General features: G+C 36.8%; 1 protein-coding gene across 1 annotated transcript; it reads right to left on the bottom strand.

Annotated features, from left to right (window-relative positions):
- Nucleotides 1–5,807: 5,807 nt before the first annotated feature.
- Nucleotides 5,808–13,258, bottom strand: LOC106102604 (nose resistant to fluoxetine protein 6-like). The gene is made up of 13 exons (XM_013282135.1): nucleotides 12,765–13,258; nucleotides 12,409–12,545; nucleotides 9,831–9,983; nucleotides 9,578–9,734; nucleotides 9,273–9,390; nucleotides 9,039–9,126; nucleotides 8,764–8,930; nucleotides 8,153–8,338; nucleotides 7,424–7,603; nucleotides 7,065–7,215; nucleotides 6,813–6,996; nucleotides 6,503–6,645; nucleotides 5,808–6,195 (listed from the first exon to the last, which is right to left on the bottom strand). The coding sequence occupies exons 1-13, from the start codon at nucleotides 12,841–12,843 to the stop codon at nucleotides 5,959–5,961; spliced, it is 1,980 nt and encodes a 659-aa protein (XP_013137589.1). The 5' UTR covers nucleotides 12,844–13,258; the 3' UTR covers nucleotides 5,808–5,958.
- Nucleotides 13,259–14,066: the final 808 nt, after the last annotated feature.

Raw genomic sequence — 14,066 nt, 5'->3', positions numbered from 1 at the left:
ACTGGCCTCTCTTTGTTACCGAATATCTCGCCGATAGCTTCTAGTTCATTCTTATCGTCTTCCGCGACAGCTAATACATTAATAAAATGATAATGATTAGTCAACGTTTTGTCTTGAGCATTGCTGTAATACTATTTTTTTATTTAGAAAATATTAACTTACCAATACCGTTTGCTTCTACATACTCTACTTCTTGTGGAGACACATCAATTTCGGAATAGAATTTCTTTAAGAACTTTTTTATATCCTTTGAATTACAATGACGCAAAAGTTGTATGTCATCTAGTGGTGAACTACAATATCCCAATTTTGTGTGATATATTTCTGAGTATATTCTGAAAATATTTAACTAGTTAGTCTTTTTAGTTGTTATAAGATGTCGATGCGCAGAGGTCGCTACGGCAATTTTAGCGAAATCAAGTGGCCGCTTGCTCATTTGTCACCAAAACATTAAAACACATGTATCAAAATTGTTTAGAAATTAGTAATCCGATCAATAAGTTTATAACAAAAGATAATTTAAATATGTTTTCCTATACTTCAATATTGGTTATTGTATTAAAACTGTTACCTCTTTGCATCCTTGGCTTTCTGTAAGAACAGAAGACCGATAGATTCAGACCTGACAAAACCATCAGCTCGTTTGTCAAAGCATTTAGTCTTGCCATCGCTGCATAGTACGCCAGCACTAAGTGACAGACACAAAGAAACATATACACATCAAGCATTAATAATAACAGACGTATGACGATGATAGATTTCATCACTAGCTACAGATCTTTTACTGTCTGAAAACATTTGTAAACTACAACATGAATAATACAATGGTTCAATAGTAGGTAGCATACTTGTTTAAGTTGACAGTAACGGTGGGGCTGATACACATACTGGTCCCCCCGACCAGCGCTGCGTCGCATGCTCCGCTGAGAATGCTGTGGCAGGCGATGTCGACGACCGCCAAGGACCCCACGCATGCACAGTCAACGTAGCAAGAAGGGCTCTTGCTATTAAACCAATACGATATTCTATTCGCATACATCGATTTACTGCACCTGGTATAAATATTCAGAAGAGATATAGAAAATTTGATAACAGTCTAAATAAGGCAATGGTAGTATATTCGACAATAAACGTCATAAATAAAGTGAGTCAGTCTTATTCAATCACACTGAGCCAGTTGCGGATCCTTGATTTCACACATAATCTTGAATTTCTTAAAATATGGCAATTACTTATACTACGACTTGCTTATTTTATAACTAAATAAAAAGTAATGTTAACACATTACGAATTACAACAATATTAGCTTTTTCCCGCGACTCCGCCCGCACGGAATTAAAAAGAAAACCTAGTAAAGGCTGTTTTCTTCCAGACTATGTTTTACATCTGTGACTCACTTCATCGAGATCAGTTAAGCCGTTTTAGAAATACGTAGTAACAAACTACCATCCATCTAAACCTTTGCTATAATACTAGTTTGAAGACTTACCCACTTATGAAGAAGTTATTAGTTGTCTTAGCATAATTACGTGACAAAAAATTGTTATCGCCAACGGCAGATGATGCAATGAAAACGCCCAAATTTTTGTCCTTCATTTGTAGAGGGTTTATACCTTAAAAATTATAAGTATTTTATATTTATATTTATATTTTCATCATTATATTTATACGTCCAGCATTTGCTGTGCCTGTATTTACTCGTTTATGATTTTCGGGTTTGATATTAGTTATTTAAAAAATTGAATTCAGTTTTCATTCTTTATAAAAAGGCATATTTCCTAAAGAAAATACGTTTTCAGATAAGTTTTCTAGAAGGCCATAAAAAACTTCATAAAAATCATTAAAAAAAGTTATGGATATAGATGTATCTGGATGGCCACTACCTTCAGCTATAATACACACGACTAAAAGTAGATTATAAAGTGTTATAATACACACGACTAAAAGCTAATAGTAGCAATGCAAGTCACACTAAAAACTTACCCGAATCATAAACAGCGCCGTAGGCATAGCTCATCAGTTGTCTGCACTGAGCATTCAGGCTCAAGGCTTGCTTATACGTCACTTTAAAAAATGTTGCGTCGAATTTATCCATTTCATCAATTGTCCCTTTATGCATCCGATACTCGGGGTGGAATACGTTCTGCTCTACTTTAATCACCATATCTATCTAAAATTAGTCTTATTTTGATAAAATAAATCAGCTAATCTTACAGTCAAATAAATTGAAATAACATCTAATGTTTATGTCACCTATTGACCGTCATTGTCGCAAAGGGAAAATCTAGTACGAGTAGTACTACATTTTTTCCAAACCACCACTTATCAAGTTGTATGAGATGGTAATACATGAAGTCTAAGAAATAAAAGCGCTTTATTTAGAAAAACCTTAAAAATAATGGTAAGATAAAATTTATGTAAGAACACACGAAGAGTAGCAACTTTCGAATAAAAGGAAACATCGAAACGTATTCATTAGGACCGAAGATTTGAGGTTCCAAATTCTAAATTATTCTACAATGACTATTTTTTACCTTATTGTACAAATTATCCATGAATTCTGCAACATTTTGGGACATGGGAAACTTTCCCGATATTCCGCTGATGACGATTTCATCACCAGTAGGTATGCCTCGCTCATCCCCGAACGTCGTTCCACGCGCATCACTTGTTCTGTCACCGTCGGTATGCATTGTACAAATACAAAAATATTAGTGCACGCCGTTTACAGTTTTGATGTACTTTTATACTATTTTGACATTCCAGCATTTTTTATATTTAAATTAGAAATTACATTTAGGGTTATGCTGCAAACTCATTCCAATTATTGTTAACAGTTGGCATCACTCTCCTCGATTACATTAAATACACGAGATATATAATTAGATCTACTTATGATATTTTGTGATTTCTTCGGAACCGTCGTCTCCTCTTTCGAGCGGCACGTGATTAAGAGACCAGCAATAAGTAACATATTTGCAATTCGCCTGATGAGCGTGGTGACGGAGTCCTCTCTATTTGCGCCTCCTCCTCCATCGATTAAGGAGGGAACGCATCTGAAATTGCAGATATCTATGGGCAGCGGTCACTTCGCCATTTTTTGACCGACTTCCTAAAAGAAGGAGGTACTCAATTCGTCTGTATGTTTTTTTTGGGATAATCAGGTAGTCGCTTGCTTTTTGCCACCTTAAGATATAAAAATATATAAAGCATGTCTGATAAAAAGTCGCTTTTTTCGTGTCGTCGGTTTGTCCGCTATTCTAAAACTATATATATCTAAAAAACAAATTAATTAATGAAATTCAACATAAAATCGCAGAATTGCGGCTAGCATTGAAACATTAAAATGTTTTGCGACTTATTAGACCTACATTATGCATTCACTTTAAAATATTAGTTAAATAAAATAAAAAGCGTACTTTTTCGTCTAACCGCTGTACTCAGAGCCATAGAGTAGTGTAAGTGATGCCCCTTAGCTAGTTTCCCGTCTCAATTGTATTCTTAAAATACCGTAGTTCCAAAGGTTGTCAAGAGATCTCGATAGAAACTGCAAAAAATAAGTATTTCTCCCGTGTTATGTTAATTGTTGGGAGCAGTAAGTTAAAAATGATACCCAATTAAAATTTTATACGAGTCAGTTATGTATTTGATGAAAAATATGCCGAAGTAATATACATTAAGTTCTTGTTAAGTAATAATTAATAACTATACTTTAAAATGTATCGCTATGTAAGTTAGTTACAAATATTACACGTTGATTCCTTATTTTCTTTATGTATGTAACTAAAAAATCTCTGCAACCAAAGTACATCACCGAATGATAGTAAAACTCGAGTTGCTTGACAAGCTCTCCCCTAAAATTGGGCTTTTGGATTTAGTTAAGTTTTTAAGGGACCGTAATTAATGTGGGTCTGTTTCATAAAGTCTGATTAAATTAGGTATAACTAAAAAACGAATAAATGAACGATCAAATGAAACATCCTTGTAGAAAATAATGTACATATTAAACTAGCGTCTAACCTTTACGTTTAAATAATAAAAAAAAGTAAATGGTGACGAATGACTAGACGTGGGAATAATAACGGTAATATCAATGTAAAATTGGACACGCCGAGACGCTTCTCAATGCTTTGTTTTGTTCGTGATTGACTATGGGACTAGTGAGATTATATAAAATGTTTCAAGTGAAGTGTTAACTATGCATCCTTAATGTTTGTCTTTTTGTGTCATTTTGACATTTGTTATTGATAATTTGACAAATGTAAACATTAAAGTAAAATTTTCATAATTTCATGCGGATGAAGTCGCACGGGAACAGCTAGTTATAATCTAAATTTAGAGAGTAAATAAATATGGATAAAACCGTCACGCTGGGAATGAACAAAACCTACAAGCAGACAACATCGAGGAAGTAAGGTTGCCAAGGTCACGGTAATTGTTATCCAAAGGCCTTCGTTGTCTTTTGTGCATTTGCATTTTAACATTTGCAATTAAAAAAATTACAAATGTTAACAAAAAAATAAACTTATTATAATTTCATTGTAATTAACCCGCGGGAACATCTTGTATTAGTATAATATATAGAATTATTTGTTTATGAAGTCTTTTACATTTGGTCCACTTATTGTGCGTCCTTGTCTCTGATTAAAAGTAGGCAACGGATCTGCAAATGCGGTTGCCTATACGCAATGGTTGCTTTGCTATCTCGGCAAGTAACGGTAGAGTTTCGTTTGTCATTTTATACTTACTATAATAAAAATTAAACCATCTAATAAACGCATATTCATATAGTTTAATTTAACTGGAGCTTCATGCATTGAAAATTATATGTAGTATTGTAGAAATATATATTACATACAATAATGTTTGTTTCGTAACGTTAATAACCTTTTTAACCTGAATTAAATTAAACTTGGTCAAATTTTTACTATAAGGAAATGTATTCTTTCAAGGAATTAATTATAGTAACTATTCAGCCCAGTTTATATTGTCCCAGTCCAGTTTTCGGAATCAAGTTGAAAGTAAGTAACGGAAGTTGAGTGTAAAATACAACCTCTTTGGCTGACAAGCAGTATGTATACAGCCAAAGAGGTTGCATACTGGCCACCAAGGCAATAATCGTTTGTAAAAGAAAATATATAAAAGAAGAAGTCAAGAATGTGATCGACATAGTTTTGAGATTTTTGTATATTTTTTGTGTAAATAAGTTTTTCAATAAAGATGTGAAGTATAAAAAGGTGTTTTGTATTTTTGGCTGCCGCGCTGTCGGTAACAAGTTAAACAATGGCAACATTAAATAATTTCCAATAAATAAAAAAATCATCGGGTCTTCTTTAAAAAAAATTATTTATCACGTGTAGGAAAACAAAATTCTGTGTAAGAATAATTAATTATGTCGAAATTTCCAGGGACGACCTCGATTATTGTTTTTCAGTTTTTTTGAATTTTACAGTTGTACTCGTACATTATTGGACAATGAATAAAACGGCTATATTTTTAATCTATTTTTTGACCCTAGAAAGGGATGGATGGATTACGTGAAAGGTGACAGGATCAAGATGGGAGTGATGACTGAGATGACGGATGATAGAGTTATTTGAAGGACGAAAACTCTGTGCGCCGACCCTACGGGAATTTGATAAGATAGGAGAGATGATTTTTAAATCAATCCGTAAGCCAATTTTCGTAACATATTTTTATTTAACGGCGTACGAATTAAAATGTATATTATACGAATTAAATACAGTAAGCGCCTTTTATCGTTAGGTATGTAGGAAATAAAAGAAAGTTTTGTTATAAGTACTCAAATATAATATTTACACTTTATTCACTTCACATAGTAAACCTAATAAAATAGTGGGTTTTTCGACTTTTACAGTATTCTTACATTTTAGATTTCATATGAATTAATGACTTTACTATCTTAGCTTTTTCTCTTACAATAAATTATGGTTAAAATTAAACAGCACTGCGCCGTATGTGTGCCACTAGGTCGAACTTGTGCGTGTTGGGGCTGGGCGGTAGGGGGGCGTGCGCGGGGGGCGCGGCGGGCGCGCGCTCCCTGCCCCCCGCACCCGCCGCGCCCACCGCGCCCGTCGCCGCCTTCCACAGCTGTATGGCCGGCAGCTCCACCAGCAGGCACAGCGGCACCGACACTATGTACGTCAGTACTGACGCCGTTATCAACAATGATATCTGCAATTTAAAAAGATATTGATAACGTAAACTAAAACTATGAGGACTCTCTAGAGACTGTTTAGATATATTTCCCACTATACGAATAGCGTGATGGTGATTTTATTTAGCAGATGAGGCCGCACCAGTAGAATTAGGACACGGTACTCCTAACTCCTTACTGCCGCACACAGAGGTTCCCTTAGTCATTAATGAAGGACTCTGAATGTGGCAGTTAGTGAGAAAATCTACACAGTGCTAAGACAAGGCACAGGCAATTATGTACGTGGGATAATGTGAAAGCGTGTAATGTATGAGTTGGTATGACCATAGAGAGCAGAGAGGCGTGGCCGAGCTGCGTGTTGCCGGCCAGCGTGAGGCGCAGCACGATGAAGTGCACCAGGTAGGCGCAGTACGACAGCCGGCCCAGCGCGTGGAAGCCGCGCCACTCCAGCGCACTGCGCGCCGGCGCTGCGGACAGACACACCTTCACTTCATGTCTTACGTAAAACTGACTACCTGCATCTCGTCATGCGATCAGAGGCTGGAGAATCCAAACTTAGTTGAATCAAAATATAAACTGCACTTGAACTGTTCCATATAAGATTTTATCGTGTTACAATGACCATTTGACTTACATTTGCACCGAGTGAAGCAGCCTAACAGGAATATGTTGAAGAAAACAGCGACGAGCGTCCTGTCGAGCGCGGCGTAGAGCGCCGTCAGCCAGCGCGGCGGCGGCGCGTCCGCCAGGAACACCACGCCGCACGCCACCACCGCGCCGCACAGCGACAGCGACGCGTGGAACAGCAGCTTGAACACCTGCAAACAAAGTTCATTAGTAAACTGACAGACTGAGAGAGCAAAATACTATTATCAGTGATGGTAACCTTATTCTCAGCTAAGTTTATTGCGTTAGTCTGCGTGTAGTGCAGCAGGAAGGCGCTGGCCACCCCGCACATGTAGCCCGCGAGGTTCATCCAGCTCGGCAGGTACAGCAGCGGGAGTATCTGCGACCCGCCGAATAGATTGCGAAGTAACCTAAAAACATTCAGAGATACAATTTTTTGGTTTCTATTACAAAAATTGCCTATATTAAAAATATTAATTACTATGAATAACAGAATAGATAAAATAAATAAAGAAACTAGTGGCTACCGAATGTACAAATGAAAAACCTTAACAGCTATATTAATGCCCTTAATTTAATTCACAGTTTAAATAAGTAAAAAGCATTAGCGTGGTATACTCAGGAGGCTGTGCAGTGATGATGGGCGTGAGGTTGTAGAAGTATGTGAGGAGTGCGGCGGCGAGCGCGGCGCCCAGCACCGGCCCCGCCAGCAGCGGCGCCGCCAGCCGCCGCCAGCGCGCCGCCACCAACAGCGCCAGCACGCCCGCCACGTGCAGCTGCATGTCTGCCGCCAGGTACCTGGGACGACATCACATGGTACATTTTTTATATAGGTAAGTAGCAACAAGCAAGTGGCCACCTGATTCCGCCAAAATGGCGAAGCGACCGCTGCCCATAGACATCCGCAATTGCAGATACGTTGCCTACCCTTAATCAACAGAAGAGGAGACGCACATAAACGAGATATTTCCCCTTCCTATGCGTCTCCTCCGCCGTCAAATCCACTTTTCCTTCCCATCATTTCCTTTTAAGAAAAGGGCGGAAAGAGAAATGGACAATTTTTAGGTCTTCGGCACCACAAAAAACGCGGAATTGCTCCCAGATCACGCCTGTCTCCTGTGTGGTCGTGGTATTGCTGGGGGCGAGTCCTACAGTGCGAAGACGTTAAAGCTAGCTCTACCACTGCTAAGGGCACATTTTCAAAATGATAGAAAGTCTAAGTACTTAATTATTTATACTACATTAGGAACTAAGTCGTATTCGACTTCGAAAATAAATTCGAGACCCCGCTATAACGTACTAATTAATAACGCACCCCGCGTTAATTATGTACTAGAAGAGACTCACCAAGTATGTCCCATGCACATCTTGCCGAGCGGTATGTGGTTGTGTACGTAGAGCATGTGGTACCACCAGCGCTGGGCGCAGTCGGCCGCCTCGCGCCGCACCAGCAGCCCCCACTGCGGCCCCGACCCCAGCAGCGGGAACCACGACATCGTGAACCACAGCGCGAGCCCCGCCACCGGCGTCAACCTTAGTTACAACGTTCGACTTATTTACTTTACACATTTAGCTCGGGCCTTTGACTAATCTATCGCACAACTGTAGTGCGATATTCGATTGTTTCGCAGCCAATTCAATTGTTTAGTTGCACAACACAAAATAGTGTAATGTGCACACCTCCATATAAGCTTATTAGATAGTTTAGTCAAATATGTACAGGTGCTCTTATAATATCATTGAGTCTCTGTAAATGCAAATTATCATACAGATATCGTATAACATAAAATCTTAAATATCTTTAAATTGTGTCAAGTTATTTGTTCTCTTTATTTACAAACTAGAGTTTACGAAAGAATGCTTTTTCTATCATAATATTTTCAATCATTAATCGGTAGAAGAGACGTAAAGAAGACATAACAACAACTCCAAACAAAGAAAACATTATAGGAATTTACCTGATCCATCTATTTATTATGGAGAGTACACACTTCCCGAAGGTTATAGGGTTGGTGTCAGTTGTGATGAGGACGGAGTACGCGGTCAGGAAGCCTGACAGGGAGAAGAACGCTTGGAGCCACACAGGTGAATTTAAAACCATCTTCCACGCAAAATTATCGTACATCTGGAAATTATTATAGGAACTTTAGTAAACACGTATACTATGAAAATTACTATTCCAAATACGTAAACTAAAATAGGTTATGTTAATATTTATAGTTCAATTACTTACATGTTCAACAAACTGTGGATTATCAATGTAAGAGTACACATAAATCCACAAAACGTGAGAGAAAATAACACATTGTATTCCTATGAACCTGAAAAATTAAAAGAAATAATTTAATAGTGGAATACATACATTTAAAAGCATTTTAGCCACAAAGGAAAACAAATTCATACAAAAACAAACTCTCTTAACTTAAATAAATTACATTTCTTAATCTAAGCATCCAAAAAAAAATACCTGATGCCTTCCATAGCTGTTAAATTCTTCATACGATCGTCGCTACGAGGTTTCGTCCTGTCATAATTCAGTATAGACCAGTTTCGCTTCAAAGAAAAAGCTAATAAGTATTTGTTGCCTGAAACAAAACATAGAACTACTGATTTTTTTGTAAATACGAAATGACTTAGGCTTTCGAATTAAAAAACTTTCTGTAAAATTATCAAACTATAGTTTCCCGTAGCATATTTACAAAATTCTATTATTTTTAATACTTGTGTACCTCTACGTTATATCCTGTGTCATATAGTTTTGTACAGACTTACCTTCCACAGTACTGCAGCAGTCTCCTAAGATGTGTAAGCCAGTAGCTAGCACAGCCAGTACCAGTAGAGCAATGCAGAGTACGCCGAGAAACCGCGCTGAGCTCGATGGCCGCTCTGGCTTCGGTGTAGTGCACCATTGTGCTGATATCACCTCTGCCTATGACAAATGCCAGTTGATATTGCAAGACAACATTATAGCTTTTGAGTCATTTGGTCGAGTTGCAGTTTTCAGCGATTCTAGTGAGATTCTTACCTCAAGTCCGTACTGCAGCATACTCTGGTTAACGCATTGCTGTGCGGCTTGTGTCCACTCGCCGTCGTCCCCGGGCTGCCCGCAGCGCGACACGCACACCCCTCGATGTACCACCGTCCTGTTATAATGCTTCAGTGTTTGCGCTGAGTACTCCTACGAACAATGTTATGTCACTATTACGTATATGATATTTTGCTATTATTTATTCTAAGGTAAATCTTGTTACAAATGGAATTTTATATTTGTAATTATTTTTAATTATGTTTTATTTACATTAATGTATAATTACATATATCTGTTAACTGCGTGTATCGTGTAAGTTTACAAATAAAGGTAAATTTCCGTACAAAAGGTTAATGACCTGAACATACAGACTTGAGGAAATTGTGAAGGTTTTGGGCTCGAAAGTCTTGAAAAGTTATTGACTCGTTATGCGACCTTATCATTCAAGTTAATGAAATACGGAACTGGGCAATCATTAAAGTATTTAGTATGATTATTCTGAATCAGTTCAAAATAATTATATATCAAGTAGGCGTTAAAATCACGCCAAAGACTGTTTATTGCAGATGTATAATCACTAACGTCATTGAAACAACTTTAAAAAATGTAAATACATAAGATACCGTAAGTTTCCATTGCAAGTGTACAAAAATATATAGCTAACATTTTTCCAAAGAGAATGACGAGGACATGTTTTGTTTATATGTTTCGGCAATGGGAACTCACGGTAACCGGTTCTACGTTCACTAAACAGCTGCAAGCTTTGATGACCTTACCCCACTCTGATAGTTCAAGCACCTTACTATTACACCACTATGCTGTTATTTTAACATATAAAAATATATGGGTATCTCATAAATTTTGATATAATAAAAATCTTTAATAAAGAAAAAACTATTGAAATAAAAAGAAGTTCTTGTCTAGTCTCAAAATCATGGAACATTTTTAATAAATATTTAGCAAGTTATCTAATTGTTTTTTTTTTTAAGGTAATCCTTTAACATTTAATAAAGGTTTGTTTATTTCACAAATCATTTTAACTGAGATCTTAGTTTCAGCGATACGGTCCTAGAGTTCACAACAATCGAATAATATTACATTTAACAAATATATTGGCCCTTCAGTTTTATAGTCTTTAACTTTCATTAGTTAATTTTATGAATTCACAAATACATCGTTTGTTTTGTACTCAGTACCAAATAGGCCAAACCTCTTCAATAAACAACACAAGTGCAAACTACTCTAGAATATCACAGACCGGTTTTATCTGCAATTTGGCCCAATATATTGGTGAGATTGGACCGCCAGCAAGTGTTACTCAAATGTATATTACGACTAGCTTTCGCCTGCGGCTCTGTCGGCGTGGAATTAAAAAACACAAGTAAGTAGCCTATGTGTTCTATCAGGCTACTTTATATCTATGCCAAATTTTATTGAGAATTCAGATGTTTAGGCTACAGACTCTAACAAACATCCATCTATCCTTCTAAACTTTCGCATTTATAACATTAGTAAGATTGACTTGTCAAATGAACTTTAGATAACACTGACAAAGATTCTTATAAAAAATTTACCTACATTAGAATTTTAATATAGCTAGCTATCCACAATATCCTTAGTAGGTTTGATGTTTAAGATTGAATAAATCCGTATCTTTCACAACTTTTTGTTATTCTCATAGCCCCTGGCGTAGTTTGAAACGATTGAATTTGTTTGCATAAATTTTATTTTAAATGTTTGGGAACAGCTGGTGCAAGTTGTCCTAGGTCAGTGGTGTTACGACCTGACCGTTCATTCACTACGGCCTCATTTGCGAACCTGCGCAATACACTGAAATCTGCAACCGCCTTTGACAAAGTTATGGCGCCATATCAAGTTTAATTTACCCAATCATGTCACTATTCTTTGACATATGTTGATTTAAAATAGGACTAGCTTAAACCGACAATGTCCAAAAGTAATAGAGACATAATAGGTACTAAAAAGCTTGCCGCGTACAGTCGAGTTCAGTTAGAACTGTGCATGTATAGGCACAATTTTAATTGTAAGTGCTCTCTACAATTGAACGAAACAATTCGAGTCTTATTTAAAAAAGGACGTCTATAACAGACTTTACGTCTGTGCCGCGTCAATCTGCGACTCCGGTCAGCAAAACGCGACGAGTTGTAACGAACCATTTGTAATTTTTTAAACATGATTTAACTATCTGTATCTAATGTCGTTTACTATAATCAGATATTTAGTTAAACAAATAAACGTTGCGATGATCTCAGGCGGTTGCGTTCGCGCAGATTTTAAGTCAAGGCCTTTGGAGGTGACATAACGCGTTGCAAAGGCAAGTTGCGCGACCTCTGACTATTTCTTAGCCGGTATTACACTAGCGTCGGACAGAATAGACATGCGTTGCTAATGTATTTTCTTCTATACATTAAACATGCTCTCAGTTTCCACAGAGTATCAACGAAGAGACACTAATAACTTATTAAATTTTAAATTCATCGGAATGTCTAGACATTATTAATCTTTGCTCTGAAAGTGCGTTAAGTACGTATCGCGGTTGCGGTCGTGTAGTTACCTGCAGCAAACGCAGCAGCGGTGATTCAGTGCGGGCGACCAACGCAGCATCCACCATGCAGTATACGTCCTCAGCGCCCTGGCACCGCGTCCACTCCTCTAGTGCATACAGCGGCGGGAACGATGCGAACGATGTCTCTATCATTTGACATCAAATTTTTTTAATGTTAAGCTTTAATCGAACCCTAATTCTGATATCTAGTTATAATTGTAGGTGAACTGCGATGTCATTAAAAATATTTATATAAAGATGTGATTATAAATCATTAATTAAATCTATAATAGGTCAATATTAACTTTGGTACATATACATCAGAGAGAAATTAATGTGCTAATAATATTAAACTGTATTTTTACCGTTCAATGAGATAATACTTCCACTTATGCTCGTCCATAAGTTTAGCAGGATCACCAAAAACACCTTGATTTTCCCCATTTTTTATAAATATTTGCACTTATTTTAAATTGCACTCATTGATTTTGTACACTATTAATCTACGAATTATATTAACTTTAAGGAAGTTTTATAGAAAAATAATTACGATTCCCTAATTAAAATTTACATTTTTATGTCTCCAAGATTAAATGTTTAGGTCCTTTTAAATATTTTTTAGTTAAAAACTTTTAAAAATAATAGTTACTGTAGTATTTTGTTACTGTAAACTAATTTCCGAACGCATAAAAAAACTAGGATCACAACGCGCGAAAACGATTAAGATTAGCGCGTTTTTGAGGATTAATTGGCACACAGCGGCGCGCGCGGGAGACACGACTGGCCGTCGCGGGCGCACGTGTGGTGGAATTTAAAAACAATTGCGAAAGTTATTTGTGCAATGGCTCAGGGAGGTCTGCAGCCCTTCTCTCGGCGTGCGCTTGCGACACACATTTCGTTAGACCCCTAGTATCTATCGGCGATCGGTCAAGTTTGTCGTCGTATCGAATTTTGTAAATCCATTTTTTAATTTCGGAATCTTCCAACGGAAAAAGCGTCAAGCAATACGTGTTACTTGCGTAAAACATGTGGCAATGAACACGATGTTTTGTGTAATTTCGTTTCTGTACTAATTAAAACAAGCTAGACCTTTTTGTCGTAGGCAGAGATTGGTCTATTATTTATTTATGCGGATTTCACTATTTTGCTTTCTTTAAACGTGGGTTTTGCCGAAAAATTAACAAAATTACAGCATTCTGTTTAAAACAGGTACAAATATGTTTTAATTTGAGTGCAGTAATCATTTTAGATAGTAATAGAACCAGTTATCTTTGAAATTAATTCCAACCGTGACCTGAAAAAGGTAAATGAAACTAGAAACTGATAAATTATAACTTTATTTAACCTTAAATATTCAATTTAATGAAACTATTTACAAAGGATATAACCAATACTAATCATTATCGTCGGCCGACTTCAAACTTGATTGTTCAATATTTAATGCAAGTCAATACAATAATGCATTGCGAAACATGTAAAGTGAAGGAAAAATCACAACTTATAAGAAAACAAAATTTATAAATTCCAATTTTAATTTCCATTGGAACATCTAAACGGACAAGCAGAGATGGTCTTTGTCAACGAGAGTAAAAAAGACGCATATATAAATTGACTCCTACGTAGACTATCGTAAGTCACAATTTTGGGATTTATACCGTGACTTTTTT

The sequence above is a fragment of the Papilio polytes genome, unplaced genomic scaffold (assembly GCF_000836215.1).
Source record: "Papilio polytes unplaced genomic scaffold, Ppol_1.0 DF823923.1, whole genome shotgun sequence".
NCBI classification, from domain to species: Eukaryota; Metazoa; Arthropoda; class Insecta; order Lepidoptera; family Papilionidae; genus Papilio; species Papilio polytes.
Note: the sequence above shows the minus strand (reverse complement) of the source record. Positions and strands in the feature narration are given on the sequence as shown.